Source organism: Pteropus medius, unplaced genomic scaffold (genome assembly GCF_902729225.1).
Source record: "Pteropus medius unplaced genomic scaffold, Ma_sr-lr_union100, whole genome shotgun sequence".
NCBI lineage: Eukaryota > Metazoa > Chordata > Mammalia > Chiroptera > Pteropodidae > Pteropus > Pteropus medius.
The window spans coordinates 10,843,164-10,868,816 of record NW_024346667.1 but is presented as its reverse complement, the minus strand read 5'-3'; the positions used below and the strand labels follow the sequence as shown (position 1 = coordinate 10,868,816).

At 44.6% G+C, this 25,653-nt stretch overlaps 1 protein-coding gene across 4 annotated transcripts in view; it reads right to left on the bottom strand.

Moving 5' to 3' along the window:
• Positions 1-2,191: 2,191 nt before the first annotated feature.
• ZNF827 (zinc finger protein 827) overlaps positions 2,192-25,653 on the bottom strand; it is a 146,264-nt gene continuing 122,802 nt past the window's right edge. For 2 of the 4 annotated variants that reach the window (XM_039876026.1, XM_039876028.1), the window contains 7 exons: positions 15,603-15,740; positions 12,849-13,020; positions 11,619-11,785; positions 9,798-9,989; positions 9,284-9,461; positions 7,218-7,250; positions 2,192-5,747 (listed from right to left, as the gene is read on the bottom strand). In XM_039876026.1, coding sequence (XP_039731960.1) covers positions 7,235-7,250; positions 9,284-9,461; positions 9,798-9,989; positions 11,619-11,785; positions 12,849-13,020; positions 15,603-15,740 — 863 coding nt within the window. In that variant the 3' untranslated portion in view covers positions 2,192-5,747; positions 7,218-7,234. Of the gene's footprint in view, positions 5,748-7,217; positions 7,251-9,274; positions 9,462-9,797; positions 9,990-11,618; positions 11,786-12,848; positions 13,021-15,602; positions 15,741-25,653 lie in introns of all 4 variants that reach the window. The other 2 variants (XM_039876027.1, XM_039876025.1) reach the window with 2 other exon arrangements.

The window sequence follows — 25,653 nt, the reverse complement described above, 5'->3', positions numbered from 1 at the left end:
CTTCCTTCCTTCCTTCCTTCCCTACCCCTTTGGGCGCTCTGAGCTCCTCTCAGTCCTCCTCCTTCCCCATGGGTTCAAAGCACTGTGGCGACTTGATTTCTGTTTTGGCAACTAGTGAGATGCACCTTCCTCTTCAAATCGTTTCACGATCCCCAACATCCGCACCCCACCCCCCCGCCACACCCACCTTTGGAGGCCAAGAGTTCTGATATGATGCTTCCGACTGTGGGTGAAAAGACGTGTGTGCTCATCACGCCCTGATATTCCTCCCTGCTCCCCCGTGGCCAGCACCGCCGCTCTGTTAAATGGTCAAGGAGTTTTTTTGGGGCCCCCAGATGGAGCCGATCAGCTGCAGGCACATTACAGAAAACACAGCCTTGAGTCTCAGCTTAAAATATATTTAGCAGCTTAAAATATATTTAGCAAACTTTTAGGGGTAAAAGTTTATGTGTGATCTTGGATTAAATTCAAGCAGAGGCCATATCACTGGCTTGGAGGTGCCCAGTTCCACATGCAGGTGAAGATGGGAGAGCCTGGGGTCTGTTCTGTCATGGGCGGCTCTGACCCCAGCCGCTCCACAAAGTCGCTGGAAAGCCCATTAACAGGAGAAAAGATCACCAAACTGATGATCATTTTTTTCCATATTTCTGGCTTTTCTCATCCATAGGGAAAATGTGATGTAGGTGTGTGGAATCTCAAGGAAAAGAGAAATACGTGTACAAAATGAGAAGCCACTCCTGCCTGAAGTGCTAGCAAAAAGCAAAGAAGTCTGATTTATTTGAGTATTTTCGCTAAATATCAGCCACCATAAAACAAATTCGGTATTTGAATCAAATGAGAGAACTTGATTCAGTCGCCTAAAAAAATAGCTATTGGATGAAAAAATGAAGGGGAAAATAGAGTCTGATTAGTGACTGGTTGTTTTCAAAGTGGCTTTTTTTTTTTTACATTATCTCATTTTTATAAAAAGTAAATTTGATTTTTTTAAATGTTAGAGTGAAATGGTTCATAATTTTTTGCAGTGAGCAAAAGACATTGTATTTATAAGCATGCAATTGTGAACCAGGCAAAACATTCTCTTTTGCTACTTTATATATTTTTAATCTACCATCACAGATTCATGGGGAAGGTCTTTAACGGGTAGAACTTTGAAAAGTATTGTTTTAGCTTAGCGTGCCTTTTCATTCTCTCTCTCTCTTCCTTATTCCCTCCCTCCGTCTCTTTCTCTGGTACCTTCCTTTAAATGGTGAACTATTACTTGCATTTGGATAGACTATTATTTAGCTTGCAAAAACATCATTTTCTTCCTAAAATCTCATAATTGCCCAACTTTGTTAAGATGAATGGAATTATTCATCTGCTCTGCCCCCACCCCTCCACTCTTTGGCTATGGGGTCAATACAATAATGTTTAAGCAGGTGAGGGTAAAGCTGGTGAATGCTTTTAAATGTCACTAAGTAATCTCAGGAAGGAGCTGGCCTGCAACGGTACTGAATGATGGAGATGCTCTCAAGTGTAGTGGCTATTGGTGACTTGATGATAACAGTTGCATTATGACCATGGCTGTTCAAAACTTGCATTTTGCAATAGTTATAACTAGTAGTGGGCATTTCTTAAACTTACTTAAAATACCTGAAAAGTAAAAATCAGAACAGAGCAAGACAAACCAAACCCTGAGACTAACAAGTGGTCAAGGATGGCAACCAAGAAAGAAAAAGAAACAAGAGTATAGCCAACCTTTTTTTTTTTTTTAATTAGAGTATATTATACTTCCAAACTGGATACACTAGAAATTGGCAATGCAACATAAGATGCAAAGGAATATACCAGTTACTGTCAAAATGACCCTGTACAGCCTTGTAATGCAAAAAGCTTTATACAATACAAATTTTCAGTAATGTACACAAACCTTGACAGTATGATCATCTGAACATAATATGAGGGGTTAAAAAAAAAAAGGATAGAAGAAAGAAAGTGCTGAGAACACTAACTGCATTACTATATGGAAAAATAAGCTAGCTTTCATCGAAGAATGCATAGTGAAAACAGAATTGAAGTTAGTTGGCAGGTGAATGTCTCAAAGATGTTAGTGTTTTACATGGAAAGGATATCTATGGAATACATCCTTCCCTGAGGATCAAACTGCAAACCAAATTCAAGGGTACATATTATCTCGGTGGAGTCTGAAAAATGCCGTAGATTTTTCTCTTTATTAATAACAATAATAATAATATAAAAAGTCAAACAAACTCCAAACACACCTTTTCTCACTCAGAAAACTTTTATAATTTACCAGAAAGATTGATGACTCTTTCCAAAGTGCTAAAAAAGTTGCCCAATTACATTAAGCATACCTAAGTCATTCAAATACAAGGTCAGTGGCAAGCAGTGAATGCATGGCATTTGAGCAGTAAACGTCTCCTTCCAACACCCCCCTCGATCTTGAAAGCTTCAGCCTAAGACCTCATATTGCACAAGTAGCTGTGAAATCTGTACTCCCGTCAGGGCCGCCCTTCAGGTTTTTAACCTGCCGGTGCTTACGTGTGATTCGCCTTCTCTGCCAGCCTCCGTGGGATCGCCGTGGCCCTCTTAACTGTCAGCACTGAACTCGTAAGTTTGAAAGCACATTATTAGCCAAGTGGCACATTCTCCATTATATGGGAATAAAGACATGACTTTTTTAAAAAAAAAAACCAACCCACCCAGCATTAACAATAATGCTGTTAGCCCAGCATTCTTGGAGTGTATTGCCCATAACCATCTGTAGTGTCTTTTACTGAGACATTGATATGATGAGGTCAAATGACATTTCAGACATGGCCAAAAGCAAATGTCTGCTGGAGAATGACCAAGGGCGTGGGAGCTTCTCACCCTGGCTGGCGCGGCCTCCCTGCCCCCCGGCCCAGGACTTCTCCTTAGTGTAAACAGGTTTGCCAGGGCTGGATGACTGGCGAAGGGAGGTGTAGCGTACTTACTCTCGGTCTGGGGAGGAAGGGCGGGTGCGTGCGGTGGGGAACCGCGGTGTGGGCAGACAGCACAGTCTTACGGCTTCCTGTAGAACTGTACCAATTTCAAGGGGGTCTTAGTGAAGCAAACTGACTAGAGGAAGAAAATTAGGGATGCTTTTATTTTCCCCTGCAGAAACAGGTGAAAAAAAAAAAAAATCCCAACTCTAGGATAACGCATGATGGAAAACAGCAACGCAGTAAGAAAGCATTCTTGCTGTACACCAGTTCTTCAATAGATAAATAATATATAAACTTTTATATCCCAAACTTCCCATTATTATACAAAGCATATTTCTTCCTGCTCTTTCAGCCTGTTTCACACTGGAAATTCTGTTGTCTTAAAAATACGAGTAATTAACATCGTCAGCCAAAGATTCTTTTCCTTTTCTTTTTCTTTTTCTTTTTTTTTTAAATCACCCATTACTTTCAAAGATTAGCAAAGGGCTATGCGATCAACCACATCTGCTTCTTGCTGCAATAAAGTGCTGCACATAAGTTGCCATTTTAATGACCACAAAATAAGAGCTTTACATAAGTATAAAGTTCGCCTCCTAGCAGGTTACATCTACCAGGTGTTAACAAAATGTGATACAGAATTATTAATAAGGTGGAGAACACCGCTAGAGCCAGACAGCCTGCGAACACAACAGACACTCCTCAGGGGAATCTACCGAACCGAGGGACTAAACAGCACCTTGGTGGTGGTGGTTATATGTCAACGAGGTTGTGACAGAATTTGCAAACATACAGTCTACTCGTTCCATATAAAAGGTAACATTTTCTTCCTTTTATTTTACTTTTTTTTTTTTTTTTTTTGCAGATGAGAAACAAAAACTAGTGCAAGACCAAAGCACTGTGCAAAACTGCCGTTTCTTTTTTTTTAGTCTGAGCATTTATTATACCCAGAGTTTATCCAAACCCCTTTTAATCTCCTTGGCTGGATTTATCAACCATAAAATTTTTCACTCATACTATCTTTTTTTCCTGCAAACAAATGGTAACCACTGAATTAATACATCATATGTATATATGTAGGTACGTACATACACATATACATATATATATATATAATCTGCCCTTAGAAAAATGATGCGCTGTGTGTGTACCACATGTTATAGACGTATGGACACACACACAAAACACACGTAGGCTTTGTGATGTTGGCTGCAGTGCTGCGAGATATTTCTTCCAGATGGGACCCTCGCTGCCTCGCATCTCCATCACCAGAGGACATTCAAACACAAGGCCTCCAGCACTCGGTCAGAAATCTCAGGCAGCACCGTGATGTCTACCATCCCTTCATCGACGAAGCACCAGGCCCTACCACTCTGTAGCCATAAAAGAGAGAGGGGAAGGTGATGAAGGAGCTTGGGGAGAGACTGCAGTGGATGAACAACCCAGGAGGGGAAAGAATGTTCATCGCTGTTAAAGAAGCCAGTACAAAGAATGTGCAATAGAAATGTTATGGCACGCGACACACGGCTTTCTCGTCCAGGATCCACAAACGCCCACACACCCCACTCACCCGACAGAAAACAAAATGCACCAGTATATAAGCTTACAAGTGCTGATTGCTATTAAGGACACTCTCTTTAGGGTTGAACAAGACAAAATTCCTTTCAGATAAAAGTACGGAGAAGGGCTGAGCGTTGGAGTGGGTGGCGGGGAGGCATGCCTCTCAAGGTAGATGTATGCAGTAGGTCACCTCTCTGAAGATTGGATAAAGCAGCTTTCAGGTCAATGCAATAGGTATACGCACAGAGCCAATTCTCTATTCCTCACTAAAGATATACAGTACACGTGGTTCAGACCCACGGGGGTCTGTGGGTTTTGCAGCAACGTACACCTGCCGGGGTTGTGTTTAAGTTTCGTGGGTTTTGTCTCTGTCTCGCTGTTTTTGGTACACAGCATGGCTGCCCTCAGACAGTCTCTGCTGTTTCTCTTAGTCCGAGATAGGCGAGGAAGGAGTGTTTGGGGGAGGGGATGCTGGGAGGCGCAGTCTGAGGTCGGGGAGGGTGGAATGTGAGATCCAAGTGGTTCTTGGGGTACAACATTGTCAAGGGAATGAGATGGGCGAAATCCGAGTTCCGGTACTTGTCAAAGCGCAAAGGGGAGCCGTTGAAGGCCAAAGCCTTGAGTGCCAGGTTGGGCTCCGAGCTGCTGCCGTGGGCAGCGGACAAGGCCACGGTCTGCAGAGCCTGGGAGGCAGACATGACTGACAGGGGGGACAAGAGATTCCGCGAGCTCCCGACGACGAGCAGCGGGGCCCCGGGGCCGGCTAGTTCCTTGGGGACTGGACACAAGCCCTTCTTGTCCTCCTCGGGGCAGTCCCCACTCTGGTGCTTCTTGACGTGGCGGCTGAAGACGAAGGGATGTGTGGTCTTGAACAGGCACTCTCCGCAGCTGAAGGTCTGGCGTGGGGCGTGCTTCAGCTTCTTGTGCAGGTTGAGATTGTCCTTGCGCTTGCAGCTGTAGCTGCACTGGTCACAGTGGAAGGGCCGCTCCCCGGTGTGGACGCGCACGTGCTCGATGAGCTTGTTGGCGGTCTTGGACAGGTAGCCGCACTGGTCGCATTTGTAGTGGTTGCCGAGGCGATGCTCCCGGGTGTGCGTCTCCAGCTCCAGCTGGTTGGCCTTCACCGTCTGGCAGATCCGGCACTTGTACTCCATCTTGTAGTGGGTCTTGAGGTGGCACTCCATGGCAGCGGGGCGGTTGGTGGAATAAATGCAGAACGGGCACCTGCCGGGGGAAGCGGGGAAAGGGAGGGTGAGCCCGGCGGGTGCTGCCGCGGCCCTGCTTCCGCCCTCCTCACCGGCCTTCCCTTCCGCCACCCTGCCAACTCTGCGGCCTGGCCTGCCCCTGCCCAGCCCAGCCCTGCTGCCTCTCGGGGCCTGAGATGACCCTCTTTGGCTCTCTCTGCTGACAGAGCCGTCCCCACCATGGAGGAGCTGTGATGGGGTGCGCTCAGCCTACTCTGGCTCTCCTGGCTGGAACCACGAACACCAACCCTCAGGCAGGGGAGCAGAGAAAGTGCAAGGAATTAGCTGTCGCTCCCCTCCACCCTCCCCGCCCCGGCCCGGCCCCTCGCAGCCCTCCCCACGCCCAACAGGACATAGCAGAGGTCTAAACCTCACAACCTCCCCTCTGGATGGGAGCAACACAAAGAATCGACGTTTCATGCACCACACCAAGCACACGCAGAAAGGCTAAGAGTTTTAAAGAACAGCTTACAGGGGGAGAGCTACCTCCAGCAAACAGAAAGTCGTAGGGTCAGAATCGTGCTTATGAAAGGTTGTTAGGATGAGAGGCCTGTGTGTGTCTCGGTGTGTGTGTGAGTGTGTGTGGATACATAGATCTGCACTCACAGCACCTATCTCTCACGACACTGGTTCTCCACCAGGGGAGCGAGGGGAGGACCGGCACGGGGGGCATGGGAGAAGGATGCCCACCCGCCAGCCCGTCCACTAGTGGGGGATAAGGAGGGAGGGTGACAACTGCTATCTGGAGCTTGAAGACATTGTTTGCACATTATTACATCATGGAGATCATAATAATCCAACTGGATCATAAGTTCTCAGCGGGCAGGACCATATCTTACATTTCTTCTGCATCCTGTACAGTGCTTGATAAGTACTCAGCACATGGCAGGCACTGTGTCATTACTGGACTGGTCCCTACACATAATTTAGGCAGATTCTGGTCCTAGCTCCGTCACCTTACCGGGCTCTAGCTGGATATGCCCTGGGCCAAAGGCAGGGCCTCTCGTGGCTTGGTTTCTCCATCCTATGCAGTGAGGCTACGCTCCCCCCAAGCCTCCTGGCTGTCCAGAGGGGCTAGGAGGAGCAGTGGGGGCATGTTTACAAACTGCGCTGAGCTGCACTTTGAGAAGCTGCCAGGCTCGAGTCAGTGGCTGATATGATAGCTGTAGCGTGTTTGCTCTCTTGACAAACAGAATGCAAATGCAAAAGTGGCTGCCTCAGCTCTTGCCGGGCACCTGCAGGGCAGGGCCCAGGAGTGAATTGTCCTCTGAGGGTTTGGAGAGGTGTTCAGCAGAGCCCAACACAACCAAGTGCACCGTGCACTGCTCCTCAGCGCCAAGCTCGCCGTTAGCCTTTGAACCTCAGCTCACAGAAGAGTGCACACGAGAGAAATAAAAGCCCATTCCCAGGTCAGGTGCACACACAACCCCTACGCCAAGCTGGGCCTTACCTAGAGGAGTCTGAAACTCACCACTGTCCTGAGCTACGGCAAAAGAAAAATAATAGTATAATCTTATTCGATCTGCATTATGAACAGGATATAGAGCACAAGCAGTTCCATCACAGAAAAGCAATTTAGACATTGGCAGTCTGTTTCACTTTAAGGACATTTCTGTGACCCACAGCTCAATCTTTCTTCCGCTGCTCAGGGAAAGTGCTAAGGGTGTTGCATGTTCCCGTTTATTTATCGTAAGGACGCTCTCCCAGGCAAATTAATTCTCTGATATGGCAAAGGGAAAACAAAACAAAACAAAAACAAAGACTCACTGTATAGCCAGAAGGCATTATCAATTTTTTCAAAGTATTCTTCTACTTGGTCATCCTAGAACATAAACTATTACACAGGGGACCGTTAGCACCGCACGGGAAGTGTCTGTACCGCGAAAGCATCAGCGTTCACTGTGCATTCTCCCCAGTGGCTCGGAGGCATGGGACTCGGCATGTCCCCAAGGAAAGGCTAACTGGCAGAGCCACAACTGGCCGGGCCGTGGAGGTAATGGTTGTGACTGGGCTACTGGGAAGGGCAATGAGTCCTAGTCCAACCACAGAAATACATGGCTTTTTTTCTTTTCTTTTTTTTAAATAAGAGTACACAAATATTTAGAAAGGGACAGTGGGAAAAAACCAAATTCCCAAATAAGCTCTTGCTTGGCATGTCCCATTTTCCGGTTGTCTTGAATTATAACCACCCCTCCCCCATCCCTCGAGGCCTCCCTTCCCCCTCCCACCCAGGTGCCCCCAAGACCGACACAAAACAGAATTCAAAGGTAGGTGCTGCTCTCCGACTCCTCTGTTTGGGGGAGTTTTTGAGGAGGGTCCCCCTGACCAGGCAGGAGCTGGGGAGGCAGGGACAACTGCCCCCAACACTTGACTCCCAGGGCCCTTCTGGGTCTCTCCATCCCATACCCATTCAGGAGAGTCATGCCGCCCTCTGGCAAGTTGTGAGTTTCGAAGATAAAAACAAAATTTTTAAAACAAAAATTTTTTTCCCCCTTGTATTAAGTAAAATATAATTTTTCATTCTTTTAATTACATGATCATTTCAGCTAAATATGAATAATTATGCCTTGAAAATTGTGTGTCTTTCTGTGCCCGACATACGCTTCTTTCTTTTTCCTGGACCATGATGCCTGGGGAACAGGGACCCTGATTCCAGAATTGCTGGGAAGATTAAATTCTGGTCGTGCTAGGACATAAACTTCCTGAGGGTAGAAATTAGGTTTTATTCCTTCTTTGTCTTTTAGCACCTATTATCAAGCCATACACACTGTGTTTTGATAATAACTGATTGGTCTTATTTCAGACCAGAGGGCTTCTGGAAATATTGGTTAATGATGACGCTAACAGTCAAGGTCTTGGTGGGAGGTGATGGGGGGTGCAGGGGGGGGGGAGGATCTGTGAATAATGTGACGGAAAAGGTCCAGATTTCATGCAGGGAGATCCCCATTCTGCTTCTTGGGAAGGCATAAGGCATGTTTGCAGGAACACAAGAGGCACATGGGCTTTGCGCTTTGCATGAGGAAGGCTGCCTCCTGCCTGTTCAAACTGGCAAGGTCCCAATATGTGGGGGTGGGGTGTGGATGGAGTGGTTACAATGCTTATTTTAAAAATATATGGCAAATCACCTGAAAAAAAAATTGAGACGGTGAAGTGCTGTGACAGTGTAATGATTTACACTTGGGGACACTAACCGGAGTCCATTAAAACCAAGTCTGAACAAAACTCAAGCAGTAAGCATGAGTTTACCCTGGCGTGCTGAGATGCTCATGCCTTCTCGCTTGCTCAGAATCCCGGCCTATCTGTGCAATGGATTTTCCTGCTGATGTCTGCTGATGCCCTGAGGGACAGGGCTAATTCACATCCAGCTAAAGGTAGCAGAAGCGCCTGCCTAACTCCCCTCATGCCAAGCTTTCCCTCTCCATGACCCCAAAACCTTCAGGGTAGGGGATGGGGTAGGGATGGGGAAAGGGTGTTTAATAACAACACAGTAAAAGGTTCTGTACTTGCTTTCCTTACTTGAGCCCACCGGTGGGGACAGTGTGGCATTTCTTATGCTCCAGCAGCTGTTCAGGGGTCTTCATGAACTTGTGGCACACGTCACACTCAAACATCCGGGTGATGAGGTGTATCTGCAGATGGCGCTCAAACATGTTCTTCGTCTTGCAGACAAAGTTGCAAAAAACGCATTCGAACCCTGGAAGGACCGAAGCTGGGTGTACAGGTGCATGGGGCAGAGGGACAGGAGGGCAGGAGTGGGGCCGGGATCCCCCTTCTTGCCCTCTCCCCCGCAGCTATACCCTTCCAGGCACTATTCCCAGCATCTGTGCTAAAAGAAGTTAGCTTTGGAGACCATGTCACATTCCCCATCCTCCCACCGTCTACTGGATGCAAATCAAGCCAAAAGGAATGTTCTCGGGTGGAACATCTGTTTTCCAACATTACTCTTGATGTGGGCTTATTCTCCAGACTGGGTCATCCCCCCAGAATGGGGATGGTTACATAGGCCAACCCGCCTCGCCTCCTCCCTTACCTTTCTCTGGCTTTTCCTCACTATTCAGTGAGGACTGGCCCCCAGGCATGACAGAGATGACCAGTAGGTTGTTCCCGCCCTTGTTTTTCTGGGAGCTGTCTGAATCGTCTTTGCTGTTAGCCGAATCACTAAGAGCCGAGAGGGAGGATGAAGAGGGGCTGTTTGATTCACTAGGGGTCTTCCTGTCTTCCCCTGGAAAATAAAAAACCCAGGTCTGTGATAACAAGTGAGAACAATCTTCCTAGCTAGACGAGGAGCCCCAGCCACTGCAGAGAGCAAAATCTTTGCTGTGTCATCTGTGGCAATTAGGAGGTGAGTGTGTTTGCACCCGTAACTTGTGAATGGGAAGTTTCCATGGATGACAATTTAGTGATTCTAAGTCCAACTTCTTCCCAGTTTCTCCGGTTTCCTTAAAGTGGGTGCTGATGGGGGAAGGGGGGCGCTGGGGAGTGGGGAGGTTCTCAGCTCGGTTCAGGCATACTGTGGGGTAGAAAGGGATAGAAGAATGCGAGTGGAACAGAAAAGAGAGAAAGAAGAATATCTGAACAGCCAGTGGAAACAGAAGAGAGGCCGGCCTTCCCCTCCACAAGCCACTCCAGAAATGCTGAATTTAATTTGTCTTCGAAGTGGGTTTCCCAGCTCACCTGCTGCCCACGGTGCTAATGTGGTTATGGTCAGAAGACCGACTGTAAAAGTGGCACCTTCTCACTCAGCAGAACAGCTCTCTGCAGACCTCCAAGTCAGAGCTGCTCAACCGACTGACAAAAACAAGCTTTTATTGCTGTCGGCACCACAGAGCCACGCGGAAAGGAAAGTACAGAGAGATCCTTCTCAGCCGTGCGCATCGTCAGCACAACTGTCAGGGACGTTTCCTTTCCCGAACCCTTCAAGTGGCGGCGATGTGAGGGGCCGACCCAACACCCAGGGCTGCCGTCGGCAACGTCAGCGTGTCATCTGTAAGCACTGCAGACGCAGGCTTCTCACACAGTGACTCACGCCGGTGTCATCTGTAACCATCACTTGCGAGAGGATAATTGCACGGTGAAGTCAAAATGTTAACATCATCACACGGAAGCAGTTAGCCAGAATGGCAAGGGCCAGAAACGAAGGGCGAGCACCGGCGAAGCCTTGGCCGTGGCCTAGACAGCGATCGGGCTGTTTCAGGAGAATCTGGTTTTCTTTGCCCACGAACAGACCTGCCATGCGTCACTACGGAGGGCATCAGGGCTGCGGTTTCATGGCGAGGAGCAGAGCCTGCAGAAGCCGTGCGCAGCGCCCTGGCCCGGCGAAACTGACTTTCGATCTGTGCCAAGGGTTGCCCAGGGCTGCCCCGAACAGCACTGATCCAGAGAGAAGACTCCACAATGAAAGTTGCTCCGGTCTGAGTTCCTGGAGTCACATGCTAGCTGTCGTCTCGGACTGAATACCTCACGTCTGTTAAGCCTCAGTTTCTCGGCCTATATCCAGTACTGCCGCCAGAGGGTTGTGTGAGGCTTAAAGGGGGGACCCAGCATGCGAAGGCGGCAGCCTGGGGCGTCGGGAGAGCTTTAATGGCCATTGCCTATGATGATGACGATGGACAAGCGAACAGCTCAGCACCTCTCAACTGTCTCAACTTGTGAGTCTTTCAGATCAGCAAGGCACAAAGGAAATGTGGCTACAGGGAAACTTGGCTCTGCTATCCTGGGGAAGTCCTTCCTTCTGAGGAAGGGAATGTTCGTGTCGCATGGTAATGAGGATGCTTCTGCCAGGCGGGCAAGCACTCTGGGGAGGCAGAGGGTGGAGGAGGGAAGGGTGAGAAGGACCGACAGGAATGGTCACCTGTGTGCTTGGTGCCAATGTGAGCCTTTATCTCTGCTTCCTCCATGGTGACAAAGTCGCAGGCGGTACAACAGATCGAAAACATCCACTGCTCCTTGTCCACGTGGAGTGACATGTGGCTGACGAACTGGACATTGAGCTCGGTCTCGAATCCACACACATGGCAGCTATATGAGAGGATGGAGGCAAAGAGGGGGAGAGAAGAGTAACAGTCTACATGCCAGCTACCCGTTTAAACCTACGCCACTCAGAAAACGGGACTTTACACACACGACGCTGCCCGCCGAAAGGTTTTGCGTTAGAAAATTCTTCTGCTTTTTGGGATGCCTCTGAAGGGGTTGCTGTGCCAAACGGATTAAGTGCCAGCATAATGTAACAATCCCATACATGCTATAATGATGCTAACTACTCATAGAGTTAATTAAAAAATTACAGATTCCAGATGCTGCACGTCTCCTAACGGATTCCTTTGGGCAAAGAGACGTGGTGCAGCCTTGCCAGGATATCAGCAGGGCGGGTACACTGACGAACGTGGAGCGCCCCGCGGACCTGGGGAGCCTCCCACTGGCTCTGCAAACCTCCCGTGTAGGAACGAAAGTGCATGCAGTGGGACGGCACTCTTGTCTGTGACAATTCCTGACAGAAGCCACCCACCCAAGGAGACCTTTTAGGCAAGGCATGTTTCCACCCGTCTATACAGCCCTCCCTCTCAGGCAAGATTTTGTAGAGAGCCTGAAACTTGGGGTTTTATGGCAACCACACACTGATTCATGGTTGAATATGGGAGAAACCAATAAATTTCCAGGTACTAGAGAACACCACAACTCAAGGAAAATGTTATGCTTTCAAGGCTATTTTGTCAGGGTTCTCAGATTTATTTTTCCTAATCTTTTTCTCCTTAGGACAATTCTCAGGAAGCAGCAAGGTGCTTAGTTACAAAGGCGGGAGGGAGCTTGTTAGCTGCACAGACCTAAAAGCTAATAATCCCCTGAGCCCTCCTGCTCCCTGGAGCGCCACCCAAGAGCCACCTCCAAGACCATTTTCCCTTCAGTAATTCTACTAGGGCCGCCCAGGCCAGGAGAAGAGCAGCGCGACTGCAATGTAAGAAAAGCAAATATTAAAGGGAAGGTCATCGCGATGACCGAGAAGAGGCTCCTCGTCACATGTGCCCTCGCTGATGGGCAGGGAGTGTTGGGAAGGCTGGGCTAGCGAGTTCCATCCGCAGCTCACCTGTAATAATAAGGGTGCTTCTTCCCGTCACTGCCTTCAGAGGTGACGGCGCTGACAATGTCCTCAGTGTCCGTACTCACCAGCTTCACCGAATGGACGGTCAGATGCTGGTTCAGGTTTGCACGGCACTTAGCAGCATAGGGGCACAAGTGGCATTTGTATTTTCTTTCCTCTGGGGGAGAAGGAACAGGAAAGAACCCCAAGCGCTCTCAAAACTGAAATCCCAATGCCTTGCAAGAGACTACTTAACCGTATCACGGGAAGGACGGTTCGAATCTCATTTCAAGGGGGGACAAAAGGAACACCTTGGAATTGTAAATATCTAAAAAAGTCTTTACCCAGCAGGTCACTCCTGTATTAATACGTTCAAAGATAAAAGAAAGTCTCAGGGCAATGGGCCATCTGCTTTTTCTTGGACACCTGCATGCCCTTTTCTGCTAAGGTGAGCTAATAGCATATTGTGTGTGTGTGTGTGTGTGTGTGTGTGTGTGTGTGTGTGTGTGTGTGTGTATTATTGTGTGTGCAGCCTCCTATGTCAGGCATGGGTGGTTCTGAGCTGGGGAAGGGGGAGTGAAACACAGCGTTTATAGGACTTGTGTGTAAGAGAAGTCATATCATTTTCCCTACGCTCCAGGTCTGGGCAGCCAAGAAATAAAAAAAAACTAATGAAATTAAAGAAAAAAAAAATGACTCATGTGAAATCATTTAATTGGAAATTTTCTTTTTATATACAGAAAATAAAAAATTTCAATTAATTTCTTAATGGAAACACTTTCGTAAAACTGACAGTGTTTCAAGACTGTTTCCAGTGTGGCATTCTGAATTCATTCGGTTAATCAAGCAAATTAAAGTAAATGGAGCAGGCTTTGCTTTCATTGTACAGATAAAGGGGACAAAGGGTAGCAGGAGACAAGGACACCTTCGTTTTCTATCCTTAGTTTTTACTTTGTAATACTAAGCTTGCTTTAAACCAGATCAAACCAAACCAAACCAAACCAAACCAAACCAAACCAAAACAAAAAACAAAACACCTGTCTTATCTACTTCACAGGGAAAAAGTTTTCTACAGCAAAATGTAAGGCATCATTATAGATGGTCCCCAACATCTGAGGTGCTGGTGGCCCAGGGCTGAGGGTAAAAGAGAGTCCTTGAGTCCTTTCTTTAGAATTTTTGCATTTGTGTTAGTAAGCAAGGTTGTTGAGTTTTAGTATTAAAGAGAACTGCTGTACTTCCTATCTTTTGCTATCATTTGGAAAGATTTAATAACACTGTAATTTCCTACTCAGGTTAGAAAGAACCCATCGGGACCTGATGCTTTTATCAGCAGTATCTCCTTTGCCATCTTCCCAAATTTCTCTTTGGTAACTGATTTACTTGTTTTATTCTAACCCCTCTTGGGTCAGTTTTGGAAATTCTGCTTAAATTATTTATGCCATCTAAGTTTTCAGCCTTTTTCTTTTTGTCATAGAGTGGCCCTTATTCTTCAGTAATCCTTTAACAGCATCTGTGTTAATGATTAGGCTTCTTTTTTCATTCCTAATTTTGAATATTTTGCTTTCTTTTCCTTAATCAAGCTTAAAGAAATTCAACTATTGTATGGTCTTCTTGCTAGATTGTTGTTCTTCTACTGTTTCTTTAAGAAGAGTGATAAGTTCTTTTATTTTTGTTTTCCTCTCTTTTAATTAAAACACTTATGTCTATGAATTTTCCCCTGACCAGAGTTGTAGGTTTCCAGGTCTCGGTATGAAATACTCTCATTTTTGTTCCTTTTAGATGTCTAAAATTTTTATTTTGATATTATTCCTTTTCTTTGGCCTGATTAGGTAGGATGTTTTATTAATTCTTGGTTATTTTAAATTTTATTAAAGTATTCTCAGAGAAGATGGCCTATGAAACTTCCACTTTTTGAACATGTTAAAGTTTTCATGTTCAAAAGTATATGACTAAGCATGTGACTAAATTTTGTCTTTAGTGGTCTAATATTTAAGATTAAAGGATTAAATACATGTATGAGAAATTTAATCTTGTCATACTGTCTTGCCTTCTTTTTGATTACATGTGACATGTGAGACCTCTTTATTTCTTTCATCAATTTGTTTTGGGTTTCCTGTAAATAAGACATATCTCGACTTTCAAAAAGTCTGATCTTCAGTGTAAAAACTGAGATAACTTCATTTTATTATTTCCATCTTGCTTTATGTTTACAATTGATTTTACCCTATTTCTTTTTGTTTTCACTTATTTTTGCTCAATTGATTAAGCTAATATTTATTCTTCCTTTTCTCCTTAACTTAGTTGCTTTTCTTTTCCCAACACACAGAATCAACCATATTTCTCTATTACATGTAAATAAAGGCAGCAACTGTTCCTCCACCAAGGTGCTTTGTCCCCCTTACTGCTCTCATCTACAATAAGATGAATCCGATAAGATGTTGCAGCCCATCCCCTGTGCCTTCAAAATGAGAGCAATAAATCCTTAGAGTTGGGGAATTTTACCTGGACATGCCTAAGTGTTTATCTTTTCTCGTCAATCCTTCCTGAACTCTATGAGTCCTTTCAACAGAAGAAGAAGAAGAAAAAAACCCTTTCCAGGGCCTTCTTTGAACATGCCCCATAAAAATGGCTTGAAAAAGTCAGGATAAGAGCATTCCCACCACTTCCTGTTATAATTCTCTTAGACAAACTCAGCTTCTTGATAGCAGAGAAGCTGGTGATCCAGTGTGGAGAAGGCATAGCAGTGAGGCCCTGACTCACCTGTGTGCAGCGAGAGATGTCGGGACAACGTCTGCTGTCGGCCAAATACTTTCCCACACACATCACAAGGAAAAAGCTGGTCATTGAATTTCCAGGATGGCAATCCATTTCCTGCCTCTAGAACTAGCTTTTCTGTTTCTGCACCAAAAGAACAAAGCATCATGAAGAATAAACAAGGCAACATGAACAAATTTCAGTTTAGTCAACATTCAGGATTTAAGCAGAGGCTTCCTTCTGAAGAATGTGGCTGGTAACTGAAAATAAATCCCAGTAACCTCTGGTCTTCATGCTCATTTCCTGTCTCCAAGAAGGCTATTCTTGAAAGTTGTGGCGGTGAATGGATTCCAATTTTAGTTAAGTCTCCAGTGTTTTCTCTCTTTCATCCCCAAAGGTCAGCGACCCAACCCTCTCAGAAGGTTGGGAGCTTGGTTTAGCACGGTGCCCACTCTATAGTCAGTACTCTGTTGAGGAAATGAATGGTTGTGTTGCATGCCGAGATTCCAGAAATGTAGACTCTTGCCCCAAGATAGTCAATCAAGAAGGCTGAGTCTCAGGTCCCAACGCGAAGACAAATGGTTCGATCCCTTGATAGGAAATACACTTTCACTGACCTTTATGACGAAAAGGTTCGGCCTGTGTTCTGGGTTGTGCAAAATCCCTAATGAGGAACTTATGTTACAAAGACTCAGTAACGGTAACCATGTGCTGCTTGCTGTGGTCTGAATGTTTGCGTGTCCCTCCTCCCTCACCCTCATCCCCAAGGTGGTGGTCTTAGGAGGTGGGGCTTCTAGGGGGTGCTTAGGTCGTAAGAGTGTGGAATTAGTACCCTTATAAAAGAAACCCCACAGAGCTTCCTCTCTCCTTCCACCAAGTGAGGATCCAACGACGAGTCTGCCATTCAGAGAGGGCCCTCGCGTGCCCACGCTGGCACCCCGATTTTGGACTTCCAGTCTCCAGAACTGTGACAGATACATTTCTGTTGTTTATAAGCCACCCAGTCTGTGGCATTTCATTACTGCAGTATGAAAGGACTAGGGCACTGGTCCACACAAAACTGCCGAATGCAACAGGGCACATCTTGAATTTCCCCAAAGGTCTCATGTTTGGGAAAACAGTGAGTGACCCAAGTTATCTGTACGTAATTCTCAGCCATGAATGAAATACGTGGAGGTTAATACGTTCTCTGTCATCTTAAAACATTTTTGTTTTATTTTCTCATCATCATCCATAGGATTACCTTTAATTTTCTCATCCATATTTCATCTTACTGAACTTTAATGGATTATACAAATATTCCTCCTATAATAATATAGGAAGATAGGTGACAGAGAGGGTACCAAAAAGAGAGAGGGGGATGCTTCCACGAGGACACTTGCCTGGGCTACTAAAAGGCCTTTAGGCCTTACTATGAAGAACGAGACAAATAATTGCCTGAGTTAATATCATCCTTTACCTCAGTAAATTACTGTGAATATTCTCGAAGAACAGTACTGCTTTATAGAACCAGATACCACGTGGTGACAACTACGTGGTGGAAAGACTTCTCCTAAGATCCGCGCAGATGAAGATGCTCAGCCCACCAGTCAGAGACAGCACCGGAACAGAGAACTTTATTTCACACGATTTAGTTAAAACTGCTTCCCAAATATAGGCCTGTACTTGGATGTGTCAATTGGATCGATTTTCATTTGAATGCGGATTTGCCAGAGAGTGTAATCTAAGGAAACAAATCCGAATCCGTGTTTGAGAACGATGGTGAAATCGCAGCAATGTTTGCTGGGAGGCACCTGCCGGCCATGCCAATAACGATAAGGCGTGTTTACTGATTTATCTGTGTTTGTCAAAAACATTGCTGTTTAGGCCTCAGGGGGAAGAGCCAGTCTTCTTATTAAAGTAGGAATGTGTGACTAAAAATTTCTAAAGGGGCAGGGGCAGAATCGTGGAGGAAAGGAAGCTGGAAAGGGAGGCCATTGACCTGCTCAGGACAAGAACCACTCTCAGATGACTGTCCTTGAGTCCAAGCAGTGGGCATTTCAGCCATGCAGTGAAGAGAGGGTATTTTAGAAGTTCCCTTTTTAAGTGTGTAATCAAAATAGTGCTTCAAAGGAGGATGATAGTGATCATTACAAGAAGAGGTCAAGAGGGTACAGGGTCTTCTAATACATTTACAACAAGAATGAATTAATTGGGTCACATACCAAACAAGTAGATGCAATTAAAAATAAAGAAGTCTCTTAATACTTATTTCAAGTATTAGCCATGTACTTGAGAAGCTGAAGCATCGTAAAAAGTCCAATCCCCTCCGTTGGCCTTAAAAAACCATCAAAAACTATTTAGACTATGTTTCGGCAAACAGAAGGAACACCCTCAGCGGTGACAGGGCAGGCCAGAGCCACCACAATGGTGTCCATTACTGGGCAGCCACATCCTGGTGACTGGACCCCAAGCTTTCTCCAGGGATTGGCTCCTGGCTGTCTGCATTTACCACAGCCACCTGCTTTCATTTTGCAGGCAACAAGGCTATCCGACCACAGGCCAGTTGGAGCTTTGTCCCGGAAGGTGAACTTGAAATCACAGCTGGGTGAGGCCGCAGGGTGCAAGTGCAGTGGGAAGAGTATTATTACTTGGACAAAACAAGTACTGAAAAGTCCCGCTCCTCTTCTCATGGCTCTGAAATGCAGCTCAGCAGATGCCACATTCTTCCACGTTTTCTGTGAATGGTACCACCCAAATGCCACGTGGGAAACCTCGGAATCTTTTTTTGATTCCTCCCCATCTGTCTCTTTCAACACAGCTGATCAGCCGCCCGAAGCTGTCCATCTAGTTCTACGGTGAGATCCGAATACGACGCGTACCCCACAAGGACAAGCATTCAGGTGTCTACGGTCCGCCTCTTTGAAGCGGGACTGGCCCACGTTATCACCGAGAGCTCCCAGCTGTGACCGCAGGTCCTCTCGGAGGCATTACAGAATAGAGAGGCACGTTGTGTCCACAGTTCTTAGTGATCAAAAGTTATCAAAAATACTTTAAAATATTTAAAATGTGAACCTATTGATGAAGAAATACTGATAAAAGCTGATACTTAGGCTCGTGGTAATCTCTATACATTAGCAATGTGACAGTCACCCTACATCAAGGTCACCACTGCAGGGACGCGGCGCGTGTCCTGTGGGGTTCACACTGTAAAGTTGGATTTGTAGACACAGGCGCCATGCTCCGTCCCCATCATGGTGAACCAGATAAATCGGCCTGGCTACTGCTGTGGTCACACGCTAAAGGTTTAGCAAAAGGGTATCGTATTTTGATTTTCTGTGTGTGGACGACATGTAGAAGCGAAAATTAAAATATTTTTAGATAAAGTTCTTTGATTTTTGACCACCTTTGGAAACCAAAAAGAAGAAAAAAAGGAACCCCACTGCCATAACTGAGTCATCGTTTCTCACCAGGATTTTTGCAAGTCTCTCTGCATTCCAATAGCCCCTCACGGGTTCCAGAATGATCTTTCTGAGGTATGAATCTGATCATGTCTTGCTTGTCCTGTATTCCAATGGCTCCCCAAGGCCAAACTCCTTCACACGGCTTCTGAGGTCCTTCACAGTCTGGCTGCGACCACCCCCGACCTCCAGCTCCCGCTCCATCTCCCACCAGCCAACGTCCAGCAGAGTGAGCTACTCACCCCTTTTGGGATCAAACTAGTCCCTTTTAAGCCATCGCTCTTTTTGAATCAACTATGCCTCCACCAGAGGCCACTCCTCATCCCAGGACTTCTTTGGCACAGCAAAGCCAGGTTTATTTTCAAGCCCTATCTGAGATTTCATCACTTTGGTAAAGCCTTCCCAATTCTCAGGGCAGAATGAGTCATTTCCCCTTCTGTGTCCCAAAACACTTTTATGAATACTTCTATTGCACCGTTTACCTATTATATTACTTGTTTACATCTCATGTATATATATTTTTAATATAAAGCTCCCAGCAAAGTCCAACATGCAGCAGTGTTTGATAAATATATTCCTGGCCTCCCTTTCCAATTAGAATGAGAGTCACTGGGGGAAGGGGTTCTGCATTATTTATTTGTGCATCCTCAGCATTAGCATGGTACCTGATACAGAGCAGGTGCACAGTACATAGTTGTTGAATGAATAAATGAATGAAAGGATCCAAGTGAGGCAGAGAATAAACATTACTCTTATTTTATAGTAGGAAAGACTGAGGCCTGGAAATAGCATTAGTTAAAGTTTATAGCCAATTAAGAGTGAAAAATCAAGCTATTTGCCTTCTGAATAGGTGTTTTAACTCAACACAGAACTGTGATTTAATGATTAGTGGAAATGTTTATAGTCATGAGTTTTACCCCCGAAGGTTCTATATCCATACTTCTTCTTAATAACAAGCCACAGGATTATTCTCAACACAAACTTTATCAGTTAACCCAACAATCATTCTCTACTCTCCCTTTCCTCGCTCATTCCCCCATAGTGGCAAGATTTCCTTCTTTTTTATGGCTCAATAATATTCCTGTGTGTGTGTGTGTGTGTGTACATATAACAATTTCTTTACCAATTCATCTACTGATGGACACTAAGATTGCTTCCTTATCTTGGCTATTGTAAACAATGCTGTAATAAGCATGGGGGTGCATATGTCTTTTTGAGTTAGTGTTTTAGTTTTCTTTGGATACATATCCAGATGTGTCACAGCAGTTCTATTTTTAATTTTTTAAGGAAGCTCCATACTGTTTTCTATAGTGGCTGCACCAATTTCTTACACCAGCCAGTGGTGAACAAGGGTTCCCATTTCTCGACATCCTTACCAGCACTGTTTCTTGTCTTTTTGATAACAGCCATTCTAACAGATGCAAGGTGATATCTCATTGAGGTTTTGATTTGCATTTCCCTAATGATCAGTGATGTTGAGCACCTCTTCATATGCTTGTTGGCTATTTTATGTCTTCTTTGGAAAAATATCTATTAAGGTGTTCTGCCCATTTTTAAAACAATTGTTTGATTTTTTTTTTTTGCTATTGAGTTGTATAAGTTCTTTACGTATTTTGGAAATTAGCTCTTTGCCAGATAAATGATTTGCAAATATTTTCTCTCATTAGATAGACTGGCTTTTCATTTTGCTGATGGTTTCCTTTGCTGTGCATTCTTCGTTTTTGTTTTTTTTTATAGCACAATACTTTTCTAAAGCCAATATATTCTTTTATTCAGAGTCTCAGAGGACTTTTTTCTCCTACAAGCATTTTATTTCTCTTCATACTCTTATACTCTGACTCCTGGGATATTATAAATTGTGTCTACAAATTCCTGGCTACTTGGTACTATCTGAACTTCTCTCTATTTTTCCACCTATGGTCTTTGCCCTGAATATTGTTTGGGGATTTTCCTCTTCCTTAAACAGGGTTTTCTTTTTGTTTTAAATGAAGTAAATGGGTGCACAGGAGCAAGCACTTTTATCCCTATGGTACAGTTGGAGAAACAAGGACAGAATGTCAGGAGAGTCACCAATTTAAGCAGTCCCAATACAAGGCTCTTAGCTATTCTCGTTTATAGTGAACCGAGGCCCCTCATTCATAATGACCAAGAGACACTATTCCAAGCTCTGCCTCTTATGACCTAGTGATCCAAGGGGACAAGTCTCATCTCATGCACAGGTCCTGGGATGATGAAACCTTTCATGCACGTCTTTAAAATTTTCAATTAAAAAAAAAAACCCATCTGGTAGAATTTGGGAGGGAGCTTGACAGACTTGACACAACATTGATCAAGTAGAAGCTCAGATATCTTGGAATCCAACTCCTTCATTTCCATAAAGATGAAACCAAGGAATAAAAGTCCAGGACCTCTCCCACCCCAGAGCACCCCAAAACTTGCACAGGGTTGAGTAACAGAATCAGGGTCTCCACAGTGACTAATTCACCATCCTGCCCCCAAAGAACCTTAAGGTTTTTGTACAATGGTCCCTTCTTACATATAAAGAAACTGAAGCCTGAAGAACTTAAGCAGTTGCCCCAGGTAACTTGGCTAGTGACTCTGGGAGAACAGAGACCAGACCCACGGTCTCACTGAAGCTCCTCCAAGCCATACAGAATCAATGACAAAGGTGACAAAGAACAGAGGAGGGCTTTTTCTTCTCCTCCCATTTCTTTGGCCCTCAGTTTAATATTGTTGGTTATAAGTGGACATGTGCAGATTTAGCAACGATTCATAGACACTAGGATCTCTTTCCATCTTTCTTCTTGAAGGTGCCAGCTTAGAATATTTCCAGCCACAAAACTAATATGGCAAAAAGCAGAATATAGAAAGAACGAGAGGAAGATCAAATGGGAGACTCCTAAAAGCCAATCCCATCTGAGGTAAACTAGTTATTACTGAAGAATATTCTCTTGGGCCTTTCATTGACATCTGGGGAGTTTTTTTGGTTAAAAAAAAAAGAAACCCCAAACCAAACCAAACAAAAAAGACAAAAGCGGCAAAGGAGAGAACTCTAGTTCGTTTCTTTTCAATTTTAACATCATTTGGCCCCCTGAGTGGTGTATCATTTGGCTGCGTTGCCGCATTTTGCTTTGTGAGAAGATCCTGTATTTCCTGCCAAAACAATCCTCTCAAAGAAACATCTCTCAACCTGACTTTGGCAAGAGAAATGCAGAGAGAGAAGGCTTTATTTGGTTAAAGCCGTAAGCAAAAGATGGGCCAAAATATGACCTCAGTGCATAAATAACTGTCCAGATTGACTAAATCCACATCGGGCGGCTCATTGAGGAAGAGGCTTTGGGGCCGCTTGGGTTTTCCATTATGACAGATGGTATTTTGATCATTTCTTTCTTTCATCATCAAGCCTAGAGAATTTTAAGGCATATCACAACTGAAATTCTGAAGTCTTTTGTATTTAGAGTCAGTGCCCTGGGTTGGTTAAAACCTCTCAGGCTTTTTTAGGCAGAGCAAGTGCCTTTCTGGTTAGACCTTGTCGCTGACTGGCTCTATCCTTCAGTTTCATGGGCTCTTCAGGGTCTCTGCTTAAAACAGCTGCCACCTTCTGAGTGCTGCTTATGAATTAAGGAGTCAGCTGTGGTTAAGGCCTCTTTGGGGGTTACAATCTTTTCTCTAGTGCTTGCAGTTCTTCTACATGCTTAAAATTATTATTTTTTCTTTTTAAGAGTCACTTCAACTTCGGGTAACTTGACAGGTCCTAACAGATCTATTAGGTATCTTATGACCACATCTCTGCAGGTCTTGCTGTAACCATATCCCCTTTAAGGAGCATTTCAAACACCCCAACGTGTGGGATTTTCTGCCGGTCAAGATGTCAATTCAATGAATATCTGAGATAGCAGAAATTCGGCAATAGCTTTTGTCAATCTGTGCCCAACCTGAAACACTGGGTGGACGTTCTTAGGCACAGAAGAGTTCACAGCCTTGATCTTTGGGCTCAGGTCAAACTGTAATGTTTAACAAGTGTAGCAAAGCTCACGCACGGGTCCTAGGAAGATGAAACCCATCAAGTATCTCCCCCCAAATTTCCATGAAATAAACCCGTCTGGTAGAATTTGGGAGGAGGGAGCTCCATCAAACTATAGCTGACAGAATGGATCAAGTAGAGAGCTCAGATTCCTTGGAATCCAACTCCTTGTTGCCATGGGGATGAAACTGAGGCATAAAAGTCCGGGACCTGTCTCACCCCAGGGCACCCCACAGCCTACGCTAGGGCGGGGTAACAGAATTAGGGTTCCCGCAGTAACTAAGTCTCCATCCTGCCTCAACCTCAGTTCAGGGAGAAACCTTAAAGATCATCTTGTTCAATGTTCTCTTCTTACATATAAGGAAACTGAGGCCCCCAAAACTTAAATAATTGCCCCACCGTTTCATTCAAGCTTCTCTTGGCCATAAGAAATCAATGCCAAAGTCTACAACCAAAAAAGACCTGTGGAAGTGGTTCCTAGTAAACATCCTGGGATCAACCCAGACAAGTCGTGTGACATTTTTTGCTTAGTGCTGGGCAATAGTGAGCAGCCTCAATGAATTCTTACTGATCGATGTGTTCAACTGGTAAAAAACCATAAAAGTTTTCCGCATCTTGTTTTTTACACGGGTCATTTAAAATCAATAGAAGAAAATCTTGATTCCTCTAGAAAATGGCTAAGGACTTGGTATCCCGAACTCCAGTGAGGCTGATCACATGCAAATTGAGAACTTCAGGGATCTCATCTAAGCATCCAAACATATGGCGTCATTCCCAGAAACTAGGCAAATTGATATTGGTCACTTCTATATACCTGAACCTTGAAAAGAATCCATTGGGATTTTGAATGTTGCTTGTACATTTTTCCTCCACATGTGTTTCCAAGATCAGTGGATCCTTAATAAATGCTTACTGAATAAATAAGACAGGCACATCACCCATATGATTGCTAAACTAAATGGCAACCTAATTTTACATTGCAACATGAAAGTAAACTGACAATATCGATTCAGGAGTCACATCTAAAGGGCTTGGTTATTATCTTGCCTGTTACATAAGCCAGTGAGTGACCACCTCGCTTCTTACTGATGATGGTAGGGCTTAAAGTCTTAACAAATGCCCTCAGGTTGAAGACATTTATAAGTCTTTGCCAGAAAACCATCAAGCTGAGGAGCTGTGTCCTTCTCGTGGCTTTGTGGCAGACACTACCGATGGCTCATGCAATATCCAACAGAGCTACAATCGCTTTTTTTAGGGTGGCAGTGTGCCCAGTTGAAAAAATTCAAGTGTCTTCCCAAGCTTCCACTGCTCTTAGGTGCTAGCCATGAAAGACAGTGCTGGCCAGTGAGGTAGAGTGGGAGTCCCTGGGGACTCTCTGACACCTGCCTACTCCTTGAAAAAGATACAGTTTTGAATAAAGGCCTTTTACCCTGGGCTCGTCTTCCTCAGATATCTGGAGGTACAGTAGCCCTCTTCCGGCCATGAAGATGAAAGCCATGGGATAAGGGTGGTAGAGAAGTAAATTAAAGGGAGGCAAGGCCCTCACACTGCTGCACCAGCCCTGTATGGCCTACTTGTGAATTCCATCCTTATTTTGTGAAAACAATAGATTCCCAGTTGGTTAAGTCACCGTGGTTAAACCGAATTCCAACAGAGGAAGTTAAGTGTATAACTAGTTTCAACCCATTTTGGCAGTTTATCACCATTATGCAAAACAATAGCTTATGTTTAAGGAGGATTTACCATTGTGCTAGGCGCCGTGCTATGGGTTTGACATATATTTTATTTAACCTTAAACAGCACTATGTGTTAGACACTAAAGCATTCCTATTAAAAAAAAAAAAAAAATATCGATCAGGCTCAGGGAGGTTGAAAAGTAAATTCAAGGTTACCTAGCTGGTAGGTGACAGCCCATCCCAAACTCAAGTTAATCTGAATCCAAAGCCCTTAACTGTTCAGTACATTATATTATTATACTTCAAGATCAGAAAAGAAAATCTAAGGGTTCTGATTTATTGCACCAGAGAAAATTTATCTGCTGCAATCTTGATTTGTTCTACTTTAAAATTTCCTGCATTCACAGACCATAAAGAAGAAACATCTATGACCACATAAATTTAAAGAGAGCTCTGCTGGGGCAACCTAAACACTTCTCCCAGGACCTAAGCAAAGGGACAACGGTGGAACTCGGAGCCTCCACCTCACTTCTCTTGCCCGATTCCTCTCAGCTTCTTTCTAGATCTTTCTTGCTGGCTGGTTGCTGCCTATCAAAAATGTGAGCACCAATTATGTAAGTTTTAATTACAAAACTCTTTTCAGGTCAGCTCACTTGCCCCAGAATAAGACCCTAGAGTAACTGTTCTTTCAACTTTTTTCAGTGAAGAAAAAGAACAGGAATTCAAGTGGGAAGCTACTGCATGACTATTAGGTGATGGTAAATCTTTAAATCCAAGAGTTTCTTCTACAAATTATAAAATATGGGCACATATGAGAACATCTTGAGGGAAATCATTACCTTTATTTGGGAAGAATTACCTTGTTTTCTCTTTTTTGTTGAACTAGGTGCTCTGTATATATTTACAGAATAAATGAG